This window comes from Sminthopsis crassicaudata, chromosome 6 (genome assembly GCF_048593235.1).
Source record: "Sminthopsis crassicaudata isolate SCR6 chromosome 6, ASM4859323v1, whole genome shotgun sequence".
NCBI classification, from domain to species: Eukaryota; Metazoa; Chordata; class Mammalia; order Dasyuromorphia; family Dasyuridae; genus Sminthopsis; species Sminthopsis crassicaudata.
This window is the reverse complement of record NC_133622.1, coordinates 79954584-79975820: the sequence shown is the minus strand read 5'-3', so window position 1 is coordinate 79975820 and position 21237 is coordinate 79954584. Positions and strand designations below refer to the sequence as shown.

Below are 21237 nucleotides of genomic sequence, written 5' to 3'. Positions count from 1 at the left end.
GGTATATAAGACTGAGAGAATTTGGAATGGACAGACTCCATGTTCGACCATCCACGTGTGTCTTGCCTCATCGCTCCTCCTTTCAGATCAAGGACTCAGGCTGACCCGGAAATCCTTCAGAGAACTAGTACAGACACAACGCTCTCCATCTAAAGTTTTGCTGTGATAAAAAGAGCTGCTATAAATATTTTTGTATGATTGGGTCCTTTTCCTCTTTCTATAATATCTGAAGGTACAAACCTAGCAATGATCTCACTAGGGCAAGAGGCTGCACAGTAAGCATGTTTGCGGACATAGTTCCAAATTGCTTTCCACAATGATTGAACCAATTCATATCTCCACTGGCAATGTATTGTTGTGCCTATTTTCTCACAGCTCCTCCAACATTTTTCTTTTTTTGGCAATTTTGCCAGTCTGGTGGGCATGAGATAGACCCTCAGAGTTGGTTTTATTTGCATTTCTTTAATTGCCTGTGATATGAAATAGTATTTAACATGGTTGCAATCATTTCTTAACTGAAGCATGGTAGTTTTTAGTGATCACAGAGTCCTTTAAACACTCACAAATTATTCCCCTGATAAGAATTTTGCCAGGAATCAGAGTCAAGCTTATTGGCCTAGAGTTTGAAGAATCTACTCTTTTCCCACATTTCCCACTCTCCAAGCCCTGGCTGCTCTTCCATACAACAGAATCTTTTAAAGATCACCAAGAATCGCACATGATGGTTATTTTAGGACATAGCTCGTCTGAGCCTAGTAATTTAAATCCACTGAGGACAGCTGGTATGGGCCCTCACTTATTTTGGATCTCAGCTCCCTCTTAACTTTTTTTGTTTTCCTTAAATTTGGTAATAGATGAAAAAGAGAGCTAAATAGTTTACTTTCTCACTGTTGTCTCCATAGCTAACGGCCTGCCATTTTTGGAACTGAAACAATTAACAATGGTTAAATCCGAAGGTGGAGGGATCCCCAGGTTTATCTTCCTTTCTCTGATACTGTGACAGATCTGAGATTTCACTAGTAAGAGAATATTCATTCAGATGACACTAATCTCAGCCTCTTCACATTCCCTGAAGTTACCATGACCAACAAATCACAATCAGTTCCTGGCTGAACATCCTAAGATAAGAGTCTTTGTGCTTGGGAGAGCTGCTGTTTGGAGGGAAGAAGGCCCAGAATTAAAGCCTTTCCGCTTTCTAAAACCTAACTGGCCTTGATCATGGCTGTCGAGAAAGGATCCAGGCTCACCTCTTTACAATGCAGGAGCATCCGAAGAGTATCTGAGTGGAGGATTGATTATCCTTAGTAACTGTATCTTGGTAACTATTAAGACTGAAAAAAGTACAGGCACATATGTTTGGACTGTATAAGTGTGAGCTGCTTTCAGATTTGCTTGGCAGATGGGGAAAAGCTCTCCTCTGTTTTGGAGCAGGAGAATTCTGCTCTCATCTCCATATAGTCTTTTTCCTTGTAGAATGTAAACAAAAAGTGCCGGGTTAGATAGTAATCCAATTATGAGCTATGTGTTGGGTTTGGTGACACTTTAGCAAAGCTACCACTGTTTATTTTAATAAAGTTAGATTCTCCCCAGAATAGCTTCGATTCCGACCCAACCTGTAGAAAAATAAATGGGCCACCTGTTAGCTGAGAAATAGTCCCATCTGGGAACCCATCATGAGAAAAACTAACAGCGAGAGCTCAGCCTGTCATAGCCAGAGAGTTCATTAAACCTCATTGGTTGTTTCAAGGAGCGGGGTCATTTCCATCCATCTTCACTGTTAGCATGTAGCCAGGCAACAAGGGGGTGATCCCGAAGGGCATTTGTGAAATAGTTGTCTAGATATGGGAGGACCCCAGTTTCTTAAGAGCTTCTAGTATTTTAGCAGTCATGTGGGACTGCTGCATCTCACTATCTCTTTTTCAGTTAGAGCTGTGCATGGGGTTTCTGTCTAGAGTGGATTTGGGCTGTGGAAGGAGACAGCTGGGGCCTAGACATGAAACCTTTAAACCCAAGAGAGGAACCTTAGAGATCGTTTTATCCAAATCCTTCATTGTGTAGATGATGAAACCTCCTGAGAGGTGAATAACCCAGGGTCATAACTAGTATGAAGTGTTGCCTAAATCCATTTTGTGTGTGTGTGTGTGTGTGTGTGTGTGTGTGTGTGTGTGTGTGTGTGTGTGTGTGTGTGTGTGTCTCCAGAGCTATAAATGCTTATTCCCTTTCCATCTGCTATTACCATATTCCCAACTTAAAATGGCCATGCATACACACCTGAATTACAGTAAGTATCTACCCATTATTTACCACTCTTGACAACTCTAATGCTCAAGTTTTTAGAACAGAGATTTTTAACCTGTGGTCCATGAACTTTAAAAAACAAATTTTCGTAATTATATTTCAATATGATTGCTTTCCTTTTTAATCTTAGCTATTTTACTTTATTCATTTAAAAATATTGTTTTGTGAAAGCTGTCCATGGTTAAGGAAGAGAATAAACATTTATTAAATACTTACTCTATATGCCAAGCACTAGGCTAAACAATTCACATTGTCTCATTTAATCTTCACCACAACCCTTTGAGGTAGTTGCTATATTATTCATTTTACAAATGAAGAAACTGAGAAGGCAATTTGCCTAAGGTCACATAGCTAGTAAGTGTCTGAGGCCGGGTTTGAACTTGGCCTCCAGACTCTGGGTCCAGTGCTTAAAGCAGAGCCTCTGCTTTAGAGGCTTTTGTATGGTGTGAACCCTAGTGACACTCAGCTTTGGTTATAGCACCAGTGACCGGAGCGAGATTATACCAAAGTCTAGCTGGTGGTTCCCTTTATCTCAATCTGGCAATTTAAGTTGGCCTGCCTTGTTATACCTTCCTGCATCCCCAGGTACAAACTCTGCTTGTCTTATGTTGCCCTGGGCTCTTAGACCTTTTTTGTTACAAATTTCTCCTTCATTGTGAGGTCCAACTCATCAGGAATCTGACATATTTATAATGGAAGATCCTGATGTTAATTGTTACTATTTTGAGGGAGGGAGCAATGTTAGCCCAGATCCATTGCCCAGGAAAGAAAAGCAATATAGAGTTTTAACATCTCTCTGGTCTATTTCCTTGCTAGGCCATCTGACACTTACTACCCAGATCTTGGGGAAACATTGCACATTCTGTCATTCTGAAAATGGATCTTTGGGTGCTGTCTTCTTCTTCTATGTGATGGCTCAAGTCTTTCTACTAAAGCAAATACTTAATAATTTAAAGAAAACCTGTTTCAGGCCATTATCACATTGCTGAGTGATGGCAGACTTGCAGGGTTTTTAGGTAGGAAGGCTGTATATTATAATGGATGGGAATTTATATTTCTGTTTTTGCTGTTGCTTCTTGGTATCTCTGTTAGACTAGCCAAAGGAAGAAATCATTCATTTCTATCAACTGTTAAGCAGTTTTGGGCTTGAAAGCTTTTGAAGTTGAAGCTTTGGGTTAAAATGGGACAGGAGATTGTTTATTGCTAGAAGTTTTCCATACTTATTTTGGAATCGAAGTCACAGGACGTTAGAGGTGGAAGGGACCAAACCCAAACTCTTCATTTCACTGATTCAGTTTAATTCTACAACCATTTGCTGAGCTTTGTGCCAGAAGAAACTGAGGCTCAGGGAAGTTATGCAGCCCCGGGTTAGTGTGGACTCACTTTGTCTTGAATTGAACATTCATAGAACTCTTCCTTCTGAATCAACTGGTGGAGCCACAAAGGAAGTCTGTCTTATGACTATGTAGTTGAAACCTGTGGCCCAGAGTCCCATCTCTGAGTTCAGATGGACCAAGACTAATCTGGAGAACTGTTCACTTAACATAATCTTTTTGAATTATACTTTTACTAGGGCTTTCTTGAGGAACATTATATTTGTGTCTCTACAGAAAGATACAAGGATCTTCAACTCTCCTGTAAACCCTCAAGCTAAAAGTACAGCTTACACAGGACAGAATTTATTCCATCTGATGGAAAAGCAAAGACTTGTACCCCTAAACAGTAACAGTAACCCCTCTTTCTTTATTGGTGCACACCTTCCACAAGAGCCCCCAGAAAGGCAGTGTGGAGCAGTGGGAAGAGCAAGGCACTTGTCCTCCCAGACGGTTAACTACTGTTTTCTCCCCTTGCCTCCTCTTCCCCACTCAGCAACCCTTCCTGCTTCTGTCTGGGCCACCGCTGTCCTTCCAGTCATTGGAGTCCTCACTCCTTGTCATCTTGGGCCTCTCCCATTTGTTGTCACACATAGCCAGTCACCAGCCACCTGTCCGTCTTTCCATTTCTCCCTCTCCCATCACCTGTGCCTAAGTGAAGACCCTCATCAGCTCTCATGCAGACTGTGGCAAGAGCCTCCCGGCTGGTTTTCTTACTTCTACATCTTTGCCTTCTCCATACCACCCTTTCTCCAGCTGCCAAAGAATTCGGGCTTTGTTATTGAGAGACCCAGGAAAATCCAGTGGTTTCCCCTTTGTTCCTGAAGTAAGATACCGAGTCCTTTATTTGACACCTGTGTTCCTTCACCGTACAGTACCACCCTCTTTGTGAGATACCATGTGAGCCAGCAGAACTGACCTTGTTTTTCCCTCCGTGCCTTTGCCTAGATTGTGCCCCCATTCCTTCCCCTCCACCTCTTAGCCTCCCAAGTTACTTCAAAGCTCACCCCGGCCAGAGGAGCCCTTTCCTGATTCCTTCAACTACTACTGCTTCACCACTCCCAGATTACCTTGTATTTATTTTTATCATACTTCTATATAAATATCTTGTCTCCCCAGATAGATAGGCCTGTAGGCTTCCTGTGGGCAAAGATTATTTCATTGTTTTTCTATCCACAGCTCCTAGCACAATGCCTGATACAAAGCAGTCACTCAATAAATTTTTGTCTGTTGAATAATTGATCTTGAGAGTAAAAGGAATAATGTAGGAGGAATTGAAGTTGGTGCTTGCGATAAGTCCATGAGTAAATGATAAAGAAAAAGCAGAACTCTTAAATCCTTTCTTTTTCATTTCATTGTCAGAATGATCTTTAAATTAGGAAGGAGGAAACAAAATTGGTCAGTAGTGAATTGAAATCCAAGACAATTGAGATGACAGGAAACTTAGTTGTTCTCAGTAACTTATCAAGGCCCTGAAAAAACTTGGCAGACTGGTTGTTAAACCACTCTCAGTGATCTTTGAAAAATTGGATAATCATGGGGGCCACCACAGCACTGGCTATATTATACCAGTGTCCAAAGAAAGGTCACGAAAGGTGTATTGATTCTTCAGTCTGTCAGACTGTGAGCTTGACCTCAATTCCAGGAAAAATGCTAACATGCATTATTAAAGGGATGATTTGTGAGCACTTAGAAAGGGAGAGTGGCGATCACAGTGAGCCAGCATGTCAGGTCAGATTAATGCTATTCCCTTTTTTGATAGAGTTACTAGACTGATGGAACAGGGAAATGAACAAGGTATGGTCTATCTGAATCTTAGCCAAGGATTTACCCAAGTTTCCTATTCCTATCCCTGCAGATAAAATGTAATGATGGATTTAGAGCTGGTTAAATAACTGGACAATTTAAAGAGAGATCTCTAGTTTGATGCTGAAAGGTTCTGTCTTCAGGCCTATTTTCTTCAATATTTTTGTCATTCACTTGAGACATTGACATTCACATGTCAAATGTGTCATTTGTGGATGACATAAGGTCAGTAATGACAGCTAATAAGGTTAATCTGGCATGTTCTGCTTGATGCTGTTGTACAGGACTATATGCAGTGGATAAACATCACAGGGAGGCCACTTTAGGGTCAGAGTATGGAAAATATTCATCATAATTAGTGCTGCTCTCAGTTGGAATGGGGATGACAAATTCCCTGACTGCTAGGGAGCCTTTAAGCAGCATCTACCCATTTATCAGAATGCTATAGAAAGTACTCATGGTTGAGTCCTTCTAAATCTATGATTCTTTGGTTCTAATGGAAAAAAAGAGTCAGGATCCCAAAAGATTTTCATAGACTAGAATGATGGATCAGATTGAATTAAGTCAAATATAACACAGATCAATATAAATTCTTGCTCTTGAGTTCAGAAAATAAATTGTACCAGTAAGAATAGGAGAACCTCCAGGGGAGCTTGAGGTTAGGGATTCTCCATAATTATTTTGTCATGGCCCGCTAACATTCTGGTATGATCTTTTTCTCTTAATGTTTTTAAATACCTAAAATAAAAAGCTGTCAGATTACATAGAAGACTAATTATATTGAAATCAAGATCATTTTTTTTGGTTCACATGAACAGCATCTGAGATTTTCATTTGACCACAGATTGTATATAGAATAAAGCTGATCCTTAGTCCTCCCTAAACTTCCATTCTAACTTCTTAGTGATGTATTTCTAGTGTGAGGATGTGTTTTCCAAGAGAAGAGCTATAACTCTGCCACATCTCTATTATTTTTACTCTCTGTCATATGGGTCTTTTTAGTTCTGGTGTTATACACAGAACCACATCTAGAGCTTAGGAATTGGTTCCATTCTCGCCTAACCCTGTTGCAATTTGTGATTGAAGATAATTCCCATTGTTAGTAGAATGAACCTAGCGGGACCTGAGGTGATATAGCTTAATTTGATTAAAAGATATTTTGTCACTGCTGAACAGAATGTCTCCTTCAGATCACGAGATTTGAATCCAAGCTAATGAACATCTCCTTCACCACTACAGGGCACTAAATGATTTTTCTCAGACATTTAGTCAGTGTAGTCTTTTCCAGGATGGACTGAAGTTAGTGCTTTTCTCTCTCTCTTCTCTAGTAAGGTTTTTAATCCTGAAAGAAGACGGTATATTTTAAGAAAGTCAGTTAGGGGGTCTCACCCCAGAAGCCACATCACAGACATTATCAAGATACCGTTGTGATAAAAAGCCCAGGACACTTTGCACACTGTCTGCCATGAACTTAACGAATCTTTAGTGATTCAAATCTCAGGTCTGTCTATTTTCTGTTCGGTCAACAGTGAGTTGAATTGAGTATCTGCCATGTGCTCAGCAGTCTGCTAGTTAATGCAAGAAATGTAAACCTTTCAAGAGGTTTGCAGTCTGATTGGCAGGACAAAATTCACACACAAGACTTACCCACAACTGAAAGATCAATGCAAGACGGGATGTAAACAAGCCCTCGGCTGTGTGACAAGTCTTGTAAGAGCTCTCAGTGGGAGTGAAGCATCAGGAGCTATTGGTGTGGGCCCAAGGAGTGAGAAAAAGGCTTCGATGAGGCATTTGAGCTGGACCTAAAAGCATCTGAACAGGCAGAGAAAAAATGTAGAACATTCTAGGTGATGAACATGATGTGTGTCAGGGAAGGGACCGGTTAGAAGGCGTGGCTAGTTTATGTTGGAACAGATTCTGAAGGACATTAATATCAGGAAGAGGATTGCCCCAAAGTACAAGAAGGGAGCTATCCTGTGTTTTGTTGTTGTTGTTGTTGTTGTTGTTGTTGTTGTTTTTTTTTTTTTTTTTTTTTTTTTTTTTTTTTTTTTTTTAGCAATGCTGATATTAATAGATTGGCTCTGTGCCGGTTAAGTTAAAAAGGAGGGAGGCTGGAGGCAGAGACATTTATTGTATTAGTAATCTAATAATCATACATGCTGATAAGCATATAGATTACAATGGGAGCAAGAGAAATGGCAAAGGGGCAAATAAATACATTTGAAGGGATAGACAAATAAGACTGGATTAGAAAAAAGGGACAAAGAAATGGGAAAAGTCACATGAGTCAAATCTTTCTTGCTAATGACAAATGCAAAAGTTCAATAGATATTATTTTGGGAGAAGGAAGATGATAGAATCTCAGAGATGGAAATAAGCTTAAGTTCCATCTCTGAGTAGTTATCTCTATGATTTCCTAGACAATTTGACCTTTATGTAAGCCCTTACAGGGAGAGAGAACTCAGTACCTCAGTGAAGAAGCTCTGTATGGATCGCTGTGGCTCTTGAATTAAAAGGGCTTGTTACCTCACCACACAAGTAGGGATCACAGCTAATATTGCGTTGATAACTTCAGTGACAGACATTTCCAAGTGACAGCAGTGAAATGATGCTATTCCAAAGACATTTGAAAGTGCTTGATTTGAGTGTGAGTTAAGAGATAAGACTGACTACTTGGTTTGTATCCCAAGCAAGTTATAAAAGAAGGAAAAGGAATCATATGTGCAGAAATATTTGTAACAGCTCTCTTTGTGGAGCAAAGAAATGGAAAATGAATAGATGCCCATTTATTGGGGAATGGCTGAACGAGTTGTAGTATATGAAAGTAATGGAATATTATTGTACTATAAAAAATGATGAACAAACTGATTTTAGAAAGGGCTGGAAAGATTTATACGAACTGATGCTGAGTGAAACAAACAGAACCAGGAATATATTGTATACAATAACAGCAAGATGGTATGATGATTTACTATGAAAGACTCAGTTCTTCTCAGTGGTTCAGTGATCCAAGACCATTTCAATAAATTTTGGATAGAAAACACCATCTACATCCAGAGAAAGACCTGTGGCGACAATGTAAATCAACACTTGTTGTGTTCATTTTTTTTTTTTTTCTCTCATGGTTTTCCCCTTGTGTTCTGATTTTTCTCCCAACATGATTCATAAGGAAATGGGTTAAGGAAAAAAAAAAAAAAAAAGAATGTACATGTATAATCAGGAAATGAAAAAAACTTTTTTTGTTTAAGGTAAGACCAGAGAATCTAGTTTAGGATTCACCATTTCGGAACTGGAAAGAACCTTATCATCACTATAAAAGTAGTAGTAATGATGCCTTTGGAGTGAATGAACTGTGAGAAAAAAATTATTGAGGGAAAAGACCAAAGGACCACGTAGTAAGCTCTGTGAGTACATAAAGGGAAGAGACTAGAATAATGGCCTGAAATGTAAATACTTCAGTACTTAAAGGATTTCACCATTTCAAATATTCATTCCCTATATTCACACAGATGATGATCTCTTTATCAGATAACCATCATGAATTGTCATGGCTGAGAAAAAGGCCCATCTGGGTCCCACCTCAGGGTTGTAGATTTCTCCAATGTGGTGGAACCCCAGACTCATGCAGTAACAGCATAACTTTTGAAAATCCAAGGACATTTCTAAATAACAGTGAGACATCAGAAGATCCCAATGTGACCTGTAATGACAGTTGATAAGGCTCCAGGCATCTGACTTCTTTCCAAAATATTTATTTTAGAAGCAGTCATATTATAAACATGTCAGAGGACAGAGTAAGACATTGTCTTTGAAGTGAAGGATCTTTGAAAAAATATTCAGTATTCATTAAGAGCTTATTCTTGTGTGGTTAAGATTTTATGGGGGGAAAGAAGGGGCACGATATAAGCATGACAACACAATTTTCAGTTTCTGCTTTTTCTTGGCAAGGAATTAAGTCATAGCTTAAAGAAAAAAAAATTTTGCTCTTCCTGAGGGACCTGGTAAATGTAATTTATTAGTCAGCACATCACAACACTGCTATTTAGCAAGGTACTTTTTTTTTTAAAATTAAAAAAAAAAAAAAAGACGACACTAGCAACAAGAAATTCAGCTTTCCTTCTCTTTTCAGTTGTAGCTATAAATACAGAGGAAGGGTAAAAATGGAGAATTTGTGCCGTGCTGCCATAGAGAAAGTGACTAGTTATCTCCATTCATTTTCATTTGCCCCAGGATTTTTACATCCTTCTACTCCCTAATAGGTTCTCCCAGGCCTCCCCACAAATCATTTGGTTGTGTTTTCCTCCCAAAAGAGCAAAGAGGAAAAAAAAATACAAAAGTTTCATGGTCGGGGAGGGCCTCCTACAAGAGCAGCAGCTCCCTGTCCTGAGCCCACAATGCTGAATGCTCCCCTGCCTAACAGGACCATCCTTCTCTTGTCAAGGCATCCATGCAACCATCAATATGAGCCCAAAATCTTCCTTGTTGAAGGAAAAGATTCTTACGGTTCCGTGAAGGAAGAGGAGGGTTTCTAGCTCTCGCCCTTGAGCTGTAAATTCTCAAGGACTCTCTTATAAATCTCCCGGAATCACTGTGAAAAATCCACATTCTATTGGAGAGCAGTGTAGGGCTATCAAATAGTAATTTCTGAAGTTCTCCCCCCATCCCTAATACTCTGGGGGAAAAAACTGCAGGATAAAACTGCAGAGTAAATCTCCATCTGAACAGTGTTTTTATTCTTTAGTACAAAGGAACTTACTTTGCTTGTCCTCCCCACCACACATCTCTCTGCTTTCCCTCTACTTCTTCTTACTGCTCCTCTTGGGCTCTCCTCCCATTTCTCTATTTTTCCCTCACCCTCCCTCCCTTTCTCTTTCTCTCTCCCCCCTTCTTTCTCTGCCTTCTTTTTTCCTCTCTTCCTTTTTGTCTCCCTTCCTCCCTTTTTGTCTTCCTCTCTCCTCTCTCCCTCCTTTTCTCCTGCCTTCTTTACCTCCTTTTTATTTCTCTCTCTGTGCTTTATTCTCACACTTTCTCTCTTCCTTTGCTCTTTTTTTCCTCTTCCCTTTCTCTTTTCCTTTCTTCCTCCTCCTTCTCTCTCCCTACCTCTTTTTCTTTTCTCCTCTGTCATGTGTGTGCACACATAAGCACATACACATACTCATTGCCTCTCACTTTGTGACTTTCCATAAGTAAACTTTTTTGACTATACCCTCTATGAGGAAATTCACTGAAGATAGCCAGAGTCAAAAACCTATTTTAAAATAAAATTGTCCATGGAAAGGGGGAACTCTGGTTATCAAGGCTGCAGATGAATTTTTAAGAAACCATCTTCAAATTTAAAACTCTTTCTAGTCATATGAAAAGGTGTTTCAAATCATTATTGATCAGAGAAATGCAAATTAAGACAACTCTGACAAACCAATACACACCTGTCACATTGGCTAAGATGAAAGGAAAAAATAATGTTGAATGTTGGAGGGGATGTGGGAAAACTGGGATACTGATACCTTGTTGGTGGAGTTGTGAACGGATCCAACCATTTTGGAGAGCAATGTGGAACTATGCCCAAAAAGTTACCAAACTGTGCATCCCCTTTAACCCAGCAGTGTTTCTACTGGGCTTATATCCCAAAGAGATGTTAAAGGAGGGAAAGGGACACACATGTGCAAAAATGTTTGTGGCAGCCCTTTTTGTAGTGGCAAGAAACTGGAAACTGAGCGGGTGCTCATCAGTTGGAGAATGGCTGAATAAATTGTGGTATATGAATATTATGGAATATTATTGTTCGGTAAGAAATGACCAGCAGGATGATTTCAGAGAGGCCTGGAGAGACTTACATGAACTGATGCTGAGTGAAATAAACAGAACCAGGACTTTAACAACAATACTACATGATGATCAATTGTGATGGACGGGGCTCTCTTCAACAGTTAGAGGATCCAAATCTGTAACGTGCTAGAGAATTGTCAAGTACCAACTTAGCACTTAGTAAGAACCTAATATCTCATTATCTCATTAGCACTTAGTAAGAACCTAACACAAATCAATTCCAATTGATCTGTAATGAGCAGAACCAGCTACACCCAGAAAAAGAATTCTGGGAAATGAGTATAGACCATAACATAGCATTTCACTCTTTCTGTTATTGTTTGCTTACATTTTTGCTTTTTTCTTTTCAGGGTATTTTTACCTTCTTTCTAAATCCAATCTTTCCTATGCAACAAGAAAATTGTATAAATATGTATACATATATTATATTTAACATACTTTCACATATTTAACCTGTATGGGACTACCTGCCATCTAGGGAGGGTGTGGGGGGAAGGAGGGGGAAAGTTGGAACAGAAGGTTTTGCAAGGGTCAGTGTTGAAAAATTACCCATGTATTTGTTTTGTATGTAAAAAGCTATAATAAAAAATAAAATGTAAAAAAAAAAAAAAAAAAAGAAACCATCTTCCTTCTTCAGCCCCCCATATGGACATCTTATATAAACCCATTTTCAAGTTCACATTGCCAGAGCACCTCCAGTTTGTCACAGATCAGATCTGAAGCTTTATTTCATTTCTCATTCCAGAGGGCCAGTTGAGAGTGGACGCTAACATATCTGTGCATCATCCTGGGGAGCCTTTGGGAGTTAGGACTGAAGTGAAGAATCTCAACAGCATAAGATTCTTGGCCAAAGCAATAGGTAAATATCATGTTAGTCCTAAATTTGGAATAGAAGAAAAGGAAAAAAATAAACCGACAAATAAATAGGATAAGAGAAAAGGAGGTTCTGTCCATTGTGGGGCTCTGACAAATAACACATTCTTGATAGTTAAAATAGTACAGCATATAAGATAACCAGTTTGCTATTCTCAAAGGGACAGCTGCAAATTCCACAGTAGGAGAAAGGCTTCAGCCCATCCTGTCCCCAAGTTCTGGGTCATCTTTAAAAAAGGCCCTGAGTTCCTGCTTTGGGACATCATTATCTTTCCTGAGAGGGGAGAAAGGACAGAGAGAAACATCATGTGCCTTAAGACTAGTCCTTTCATTTATTTTATTAAAGTGAGCACAGATAGTGAAGAAAGATCTTGAGTGACCGGGCACTGTACTGTATCTGTTCAGAAAAAAGGCACTTCTGATTCAGGCTGGAAAAGACAAGAGGGAACGGCCCCACTTGGGCTACAGGATGATATCACAGGGGTTAGGGTTCAGGAAAGGACATTGGGAATCCCTTCAGTCTGGGCCCTAAAGACCTCAGTCCAAATGTTCTGTCAAAGCTAAAATCAACAGAATTCTGGTCTTCATCAGAGGGAGCAAAGAAAACAGAAAAATGGTCTCAGTCTCCTATAAAAACCTAGTTCATTCAGACCAGGGATTCCATGGGTAGGTCTGGGCTATAAATGTTTAAAGAGACTTAATAGACCTGGAGGAAAAGTTCAGAGAAGAGTGTTTTAAATTGATCGAGGCAGCACAGTGGGAGTAAAGGGACAAAGAGATTGGACGCTTGTGTCTGCAGAGTCAGAGTCCAGCCGTGGAGCTGATCCAAATTATAAAATAATAAGGGATGTGGGTTTCCAGAACAGAATGGAAACTTGAAAGAAGGAACTTTGGAATAAATGAAGGAGAAAATCTTTACCCAGCAGGTGATTTACTTATAGAACTCATTAGTCCAGAATGTAGTACAATCAGAAAAATGCAAAAGGATGATATGAATTTATGAATCAATCAGTCAATTAGTGAATGTGCATTTAATAAGCATCTACTATATCATAGGCCCTCAACCCAGGCTCCTCCAGCAGTGGGAAATAGGGGGGGAGCAATAGCTGATAATATAGCATTTCGTCATATGCAAAGCTCTCATCCAAGCCTGACCAGAGCCCTGTGAGTTGGGTGCTGCTTATTACAAGTGAGGAAACCCAAATTGGTGACTCACCTGGCATTGTAGTTAGGTGAGATTTGAACCCAGTGCATTGTAAAAGCATAGCAGTTACAAATCTCAATCTTTTGTGAAGCTATTATTATGGTTATTAAAAAACTTCTTTTGAGGATGAAATGAATCCAGACCTGAATTCAAACCCCCTCTCCAACACTTAACTTTGTATTTGTGCATTGGCAAGTAAGTCACTTTACTTCCCTTGCCTCATATTTCTTATTAGGAATATTAAAGGTAGTATAGGAATAATAGAGGTAGCATCCTTCTAAAATACTAGCTGTAGCACCCACCTCATGAGATTTTTCTCAGGCTCAAATGACAAAACACATAAAACATTTTGTAAACATTAAGAATTATATAAATGTTAAGTGTTATTTTATTTTAATATGTTTTCAAGAGAAACTAGCAGGAACAAGGGAATATTTCCTCACCTTCTGAGGCAGACTTTCTGTGAAACATTCCTCAGTGCCATTGTAGGATTTGGAAACTGGCAGGAAACAGTTTTTGGCACAGAGGTATTAGATAGGGTAGCCTTTTAGAGAAAATGAGCCACCATTTGAGAGGCGTAGACAGCTGAGCTAAGTAACTCATGGGAACTAGCTCAAAGCTCTTAGTCTTCAGGACCCATCTCAGGGCCTCATTTTTTCTTCTTCTGTCTCTTACTACTGCCTTTTTGGCCAACAACCTACATCAGCGAAGACAAGGAAAGAAACAGAGAAGGACATCAATCAATGCTCTTACTTCTGTGTAGCTCAGATATTTTTTAAAATGAGGTTTGATAAGAAGACCAAAGCTGTTATCAGAATGAGGTTTGAAAATTTTTGTTCAGGTTTCATTTAACTAAGACTTACCTTTGGGCTAGAGCTGGGGGAAGCCCATTATATGTCATGAAATAATTAGTGCAGTAATCCTCTTCCTTGTGATACTTGGGCATAATTAAGATTTTTTTTTAAGGTTCTTTCTAATTACTGCCTTATTGGCAGTAGAAGGTGTTAATCAGAGAATTTATAGTGTGATCCCATGATAGTAAATCACTTTGTTTCTCTTAGACTATGAAATTCAGAGACAGATTGAAGAACTTCAGAATGGAGGCAAAATTCTGAATGAAACACGAGCATTTGATGAGAAACTTGGGTGAGTTTATGTTGAAAATCAGTAGAGGGGAGGGGAGAGTGCTGGGAGTTCAAGTCCAGTGGGAAACATGGCTCAGCTTTCCTCCTTGGAATCAGAAGCTTTGGGTCCCATTGTTTCTTGATGATCAAATGGATCTTAAAAATGTCTCCATGGCCTCTGGACCCTCTCCTGATCTGTTTCTTTTCTTGGTGTGTATTTCTGGTTTATGGATCCTTGCTTCCATCCTCATCTAATAACTTGTCCTTTTCTGCTGTTTTATTTTTCCTCTGGCATCTCTCTTAGCCCTCAAAGACCATTTACTTACTCCTCTTCATCTTGTAGACCAAGAACCTTACCCTTCCCTCATTTATTTTTTTCTATTTAGCTCACTTTTGTTCTTTGTCTAGCTTCCCATTTTGAAAGGTGGGCCCTTGGCCCTTGGCCAGAGAGGGGGCTGGGAATGAAAAGAAGCAGAATCCAAACTGAAGAAAGTCCTCTCTCTAATGTTGAGGAATAACAATGTCTGATGTTGACTGATCTCTGTTTTTGTGCAGGTGCACTGTGTCAATGAGGGATAAAGAAGGAAAGCAAGACTACAGGTAGGAAACTTTTATCATCTCCTAATACTCTGATGTATTTGGGACTTGGTTCTGCTGTATTGGACATACACAGAAGCAACAACATGCCGATCTGCCATCGGCTCTAGAGATAGTGTTGTGGTTGGGGGTATTGTCCTTGTTAACTGTAGTTGTGACATGGTAGAAAATAACAGACTTCTTTTTCCTGGTCTTAGTAGTTGGAGGACATCCCAAAAGTCTTAGTGAGGTTTTAAGAAGCCTCAGTTGAAACTTCACCAAGAGAGGCGTCATAAAACTTCACTGAGACTTTAAAACTGCCTTGTAGATATACAGAAAGGAGTTACATGGCATGGTAAAAAGGGAGAGCTGGGCCTCAGAGACAAGAAGCCTACAAGTCATTATTTCAAGCCCTTCCTCTGCTAGACACTGGCTCGGTGTGGAACAAGGGGTCCCCCAGCAGCCGTCAGAGCCGCTGACTGGAAGCTCTAGGAGAAGGAGTTTCCTCAGCACAGGAACTCACTTCCTGAATCAGAGAAATCTGGGCTCTGGGCATCTGGCTAAAAAGGTCACTGACCTCAACAACATAAAAGAGAATTATTTTCTTGTAACAGTCTAGATTGATAAGAAGCCTGCTTCCCTAAGAACATTTAAAAGTGATTGCAACTCTGGCTCCTGCACATCCCTATACTCTAGAAATCTTCTCTGAGGGAAAGGGAGGGGTGTGTTCAGTGGAGTTCCTTCCAAATCTCCTCTCTCCCCTCCCCCCCATAATAGCTTCATGTCATTTCAGGCCTTTTAAATATAAATGTGCTAATTTGTGATATAATGGGCTAAAAAAGTGAGCAAGTGAGTCTCAAACTCAAAAGAGACCCGTGTGCACGCTGGGAGTTTTTATTGCTGGCTTTTCCACCAGGTTAGGACCTTGCTTTGTGTGGGCTTGGGGTCACAGTGCTAGAAGAGACCTCCAAAGCTTGTCTTTGCCACCTGATGACTTTTTAGATACAAAAAGCCAAGCCCAGGGCTGGTACCAGTGACTTGCCTGGCGTCACACCCATAGTAAGTTGTCTGCAGGAGGATTTATCCCAGCTGCCTTGCCTCCATTCCAGCTTTCTTCTCCTCTTGGCAGAGACAGCTCAGGCTGCCCAGAGATGGGACTGGAAAGCCTCGGCCCAGGGGAGTGCATCTTTGCTGGCCGGTACAGGTGGCCGTTCTAAGCAGCCAGAGGCTGCCTTCTTTCTCAGAACTGCTTTTGTGATGCTGCTGCCCATCACTCTGGCTTCTTGCATGGCAGTCTTTCTCTTCCCTTCCTTGGGGATTCCATCCAGCACACTCCAGTCACAGCGGAGCAGTCTCAGCTGGCACCCGTCAGGCACGGAAGAGACAGGTTGCCTCAACTTTTGTTCTGTAACTTAAGGAACCCCCCCCCTTTGTTTTGCACCGTCCTTGTTTTTATAAACTGTTTGACAAGAGTGTTTAGATAGACAGGAAGAATGAGAGAGACAGAGTTTGTTGTTTATCCAAGGGGGGGGGGGGGGTAGAGACAGATAGACAGATGGATGCTCTGCCTCCCCAAGGAAGAGAATCTTCTTGCAGGAAGACTTGAGCTAGACTTAGAATTTCCACAATTGATAAGCCCAGGTCCAATCATCATGCCCAACCTAGAGGCAGATTGTGATTTTAAAAGGGCAAACGCGGTGATGATGATGAGATGGTCCCTGGGAGATGCCCTCGGAAATCTGATGTGGTCACACGCAACAATATTCCTTCTGTAGGATAGGGACCTGAACCTGTGGGTTCACTGGCTGGGAAACCCCTTGGAGAGAGACCTCTTATTAACCAGTCAGCACAGGCCAGCACCTTTTCTGCAACTTCCTGCCTCAGAGAATTGATGTAATAGCCAGAGATTAAAGACCAATCAGGGTGTGTCAAAGGGGGGCTTGCACCCGGGTCTGCCTGGATAGAGAGGCCCACTCTCTATCCTCTGAGTAATGCTGCAGCAATCTTGTTTCCCTAATGTTGCTGTTTTGTTGTGAAAATGGAATCCACCATCAGTTTCTAAACAGCTTCTTCCTTGGGCCCAGGTTTATGCCAGAGCCCAATCTTCCCCCGTTGATCCTGTATGATGCTGAGACCCTGCCTGTGGCTGCAGACCCCCAGCAAGTGGTAAATATCGATTGGATTCGAGAGAGGCTTCCCGAGCTCCCCAGCATGACCAGACAGAGGCTTGTTGAACAGTACGGGATTTTGCCTGAACACAGCTTCGCCCTATTGGTAGGTCTATTGATCAGTTGCTAAAATAAACCTAACCACATCCAGTTTCAGCAGTGGAGAAAACACTCTCTAAGGAGTCACATTAACAGGCTGTCAGCTTTCGTGTCCTCAAAGCTAGGGACATGCCAGGAGACTTTTTTAGATTTTCCTATAGATGTTTGAGAAGGTGAGGGAGTAACCCTTTTTCTCCTCTGTGAGGGCAGAAAACTGGAAAATTTCTAGCTTTGTGATTATTTCTCTCCTGTAAAAATGGCCAGCTGCGAATGGTATTCAACCAAACAACATCCCGTCATAGATAAGCCTTTCCCAGGTGACTGCAGCAGAGAAGAATATCAGCATCCAGCCAGCATTCCTTGATGTATTGAACCATGGCAGGGTCTAGTGAGATTTTAAGCTCAAAAACCAGCTCTTTATTTTCCTGAGTGCAGGTAGAAGAAAAAGATTGACCTGGTGGCCATTATAGAAATTTTGGCCTAGAAATATTAGGTCTGGAGTTTGAGAATCCATAGAAAGGAGTTCTTCCTGATCCTCAAAAGTTTTGCTTCCATCCCTTTTGAGAGTCAGCTACTTCTGTGCTCTTTTGGTTTCTGGGGGCCTCTCTTTAAGAAGCTGGTTAACATGTCTGGAGGAAGACATCCAAAATGTTGAAGGGCTTTGAGATCACAGTCAAAGGAGCTAGGAAGGTTTGGTGTAAAAGAGGGGAAGACTCATTGGGGACATAATAGCTTTATCCAGGTATGTGAAGAGTTAAGAATTGTTGGGCATGACTCAGAGCTCAGAGGGGATCTGGAAATGAAGGAAGAAGGTTGTGAACAGATAGACTCAGGCTTAACATCAAGAAAAACTTCCAGATAGAGATCTACCAAATGCAATAGGACAATATGGTTGCCTCCTTCGTGGAGGTCTCCAAGCAAAACCCTTGGTGACCCACCACAAGTCAGGGATATTGCAGAAGGAGTTGGAACTAAATGGCCACCGAGATCCTATCCAGCTCTGAGAATTGCTATTTTGGTAATTTATCTCCTTGTATCAAATGCCACTGGTGAGTTTTCTGCCTTAGTGAATGTGTAGAGTTGTCAGTACTTTTCTGAAAGGGAGCGAGCATGCTCCTAACAAATGGTTTTCCCCACGAGAAGCTGGATGACATTCTTTTATTACTGCTGTGGCAAAACCTAATGGAAATCCAAACCCCCAAATGTTTAATGAGTTCATAGGGTTTAGAATGAATATTTTTATGCTAACTGGATAACAATATTCTTTAGAATTATATTTATGTACATGTACACACACACACACACACACACACACACACACACACACGAGTCCCTGCTTCCTCATCTATTAATGAGCTGCTTTGCACAGTACTTAGAATTTCACAGATTAAAGACACAAATTTAGCACAAGTAATTATTGTAATCATAATTTATGTAGCACCTCTCTTCTCCCGAAGCAGCTTAAATCTCTCAAATATTTTTCAGAGATCGATTTAACTAAATTGAGTTTCAGCCAAACCTGTCCTTCCCCATCATCCTGCCCCTCAAATTTCAGGCTAAGCAAAATACCACTGAATAAGAGTCCTCCATTTTATGATATCCTTGCTAACGGACTGGGATGATAAGGAGAAGGGGAGAAGATTCTTCCTCATCAGAAGCATCAATTGCCTATCTTCATTTGGCACTGCCCCAGCTGGACAAAGCAAGTCTTTTAAGATAATGTAGAACAGCCAGGAATTGATATATCTTTTCTTTGCCTGTTCCCAACATTGTGATTTCTGAGAAAAATATCAGTGTATGGCATATGTTCCTTCAGTTAGCTTCTCCTTTGGAGGAGAAAAAGAGCTTTGAAGGTGGAACATCCATCTTAAAAATGTAACAAAAACTATTCATTCAGTAAGTAAAGGACCCATTATGTGGCAAGCACATAACCAGAATTGCAGATTTTTTTTTTTTAAGTCTACAGAAAAGTTAACACAAAATAGATAGAATAATTTCTTAAGGGAAAGAATAAGAATAGATCAACTTGAGAGGTAAAACAAGAGCCAAGCTTTGAAGGAAATCAAGAATTCTACTAGGAAGAAATGAGGAAGAAGTGCATTGTAGGGTTGAGAGTGGGGAGGTGGATCTGTTCACCTTAAGGTACACAGCCTAAATGCATATATATGCTTCCCCATATTCCTTGGGTATCCCAAGAGTCATGCTTTTTCTCCCATAGTTTTAAGAATTGAATTTTGGGAAACAATTTTTATATATCTAATCCCAGACTTGTGATTTTATCTTCTGACTTTAGAAGCATGTTCTTATTTGGGGCAGAGATTAGATTTTTTTTTTTTTAAATAAATAAATGTGTGTGTGTGTGGGTGTGGGTGTGGGTGTGGGTGTGTTTAGTTAGTTAACACATAATACATAAACTCTGGCTGGAATATGGCCATTTACTGGCATTACAAACCTGACTTCCTCAGTTTGACATGTTCACATATATAAAGGTTGAAGTGAGAAAGAAAAGGAAATTGAGTGATTCGGGCAAATTGTTTTTCCTGAAATTAGGCTGTCTTTATGGCTTTGCAGTCCCCAGAAGCTAAACTACCCAGAGCACACCTGAAAAACGATATTTCCATGGCTTTTTCTGCCTGCATCAGAAACACAACAGATTGCTGAGAGGGGCAGATGCACCAATCTAATGAACCATCTTTCAATTTAAAGAGTGCCCAAGAGTATTCATTAAATAAATAGCAGTGGTAGGAGGGGTACTTTGCAAAGCATCAGAGCTCTATGCTCTCGGCAGAAGATTGCTTCTGATTAGTCTGAGCAATATACACACTCATAGACCATTACCCTTTCCCACCCATCCACACGTTGGATAGAAATTACAAGGGTCTAAACTTCAGAACTGAACTTTAATCTGTACTGTTGGTCGGTTGTGTGTGATATGGATTGTAATATTACAGTGGTTGCTACATTATTTATATCATCCTTATCTGAAAAATGGTTTGTTGTTATTTTTGACACTGCTTATTGTGGTCAGATGCCAAAAATGGTAAAGATTCACTGTTATTAATATTAATAAAACATTCAGGAAGAAGGGTTTCTGTTTTCCAGAGGTCATCTCTATAAAGACCTTCTCCAGGAGCCCAGAATTCTGAAAGCCGTTTGCAAACATTACTTTCCTATTTCTCAACTAGACCCATCTCTACAAATAAATCCTCCCCTGCTTCCTAGACCCAGGTCCTCAACCCAATCGAAAACCCATAGCCTTCTCTCCTCTGGGTGTATTATGAGATGCCTTGTCTCATGATTAAACTGCAGCTGATTTAGTTTCTTACCCCCATCTCATCCTCGCACCCTCTTGACTCAAGCGCCATTGTTTCAGATGGGACTCGATGTCCAGACATGCTGATATTACAAGAAGGCTCTGAATTATCAAGTCTCCTTGTACAAAGACATGTGCTAGTTGTTATGATCGTCTATATGCTTAGAATCATCATGTGCATGTGAATTATCCATGGCAAATGCTTAGGCCCAAATGGGTTTTTACTTGCCAGGCATGGATTGAACTGTCTCTTATAATTGATTAGTGTGTGCTTTGAGTTCTTTTAATAGTAGCCCAAGAAGTACATTTTCTCATTTGTTTTTGTAGAGCACTTCACAAAGTGCTTTCATCTCATTTTACCCTCATATTCTGTAATTGGGGTTAGGATTTTTGCCCACTTCACAGGGAAATAAATAGGCTCAGAGATTAAATGCTTTAGTATATTGCTGGTAAATAATAGAGCAGGGATCCTCAGGACCCTTCTTTGATTTTCTCAAGTGCTTCTTCCTGCCATCCTCCTGCCTCCCAACACAGAATTAAGAATTATGAGGTCATCTTTACCCCCTATTTGCTCCCA

General features: G+C 40.4%; 1 protein-coding gene across 1 annotated transcript in view; it reads left to right on the top strand.

The window, feature by feature from the left end:
* Window positions 1-21237, top strand: part of GATB (glutamyl-tRNA amidotransferase subunit B) — a 102857-nt gene that overhangs the window by 33743 nt on the left and 47877 nt on the right. Inside the window, exons 6-9 of the mRNA XM_074274296.1 lie at window positions 12049-12162; window positions 14442-14526; window positions 15060-15104; window positions 17165-17354. Of these exons, the coding sequence (XP_074130397.1) occupies window positions 12049-12162; window positions 14442-14526; window positions 15060-15104; window positions 17165-17354 (434 nt within the window). The remainder of the gene's footprint in view (window positions 1-12048; window positions 12163-14441; window positions 14527-15059; window positions 15105-17164; window positions 17355-21237) is intronic.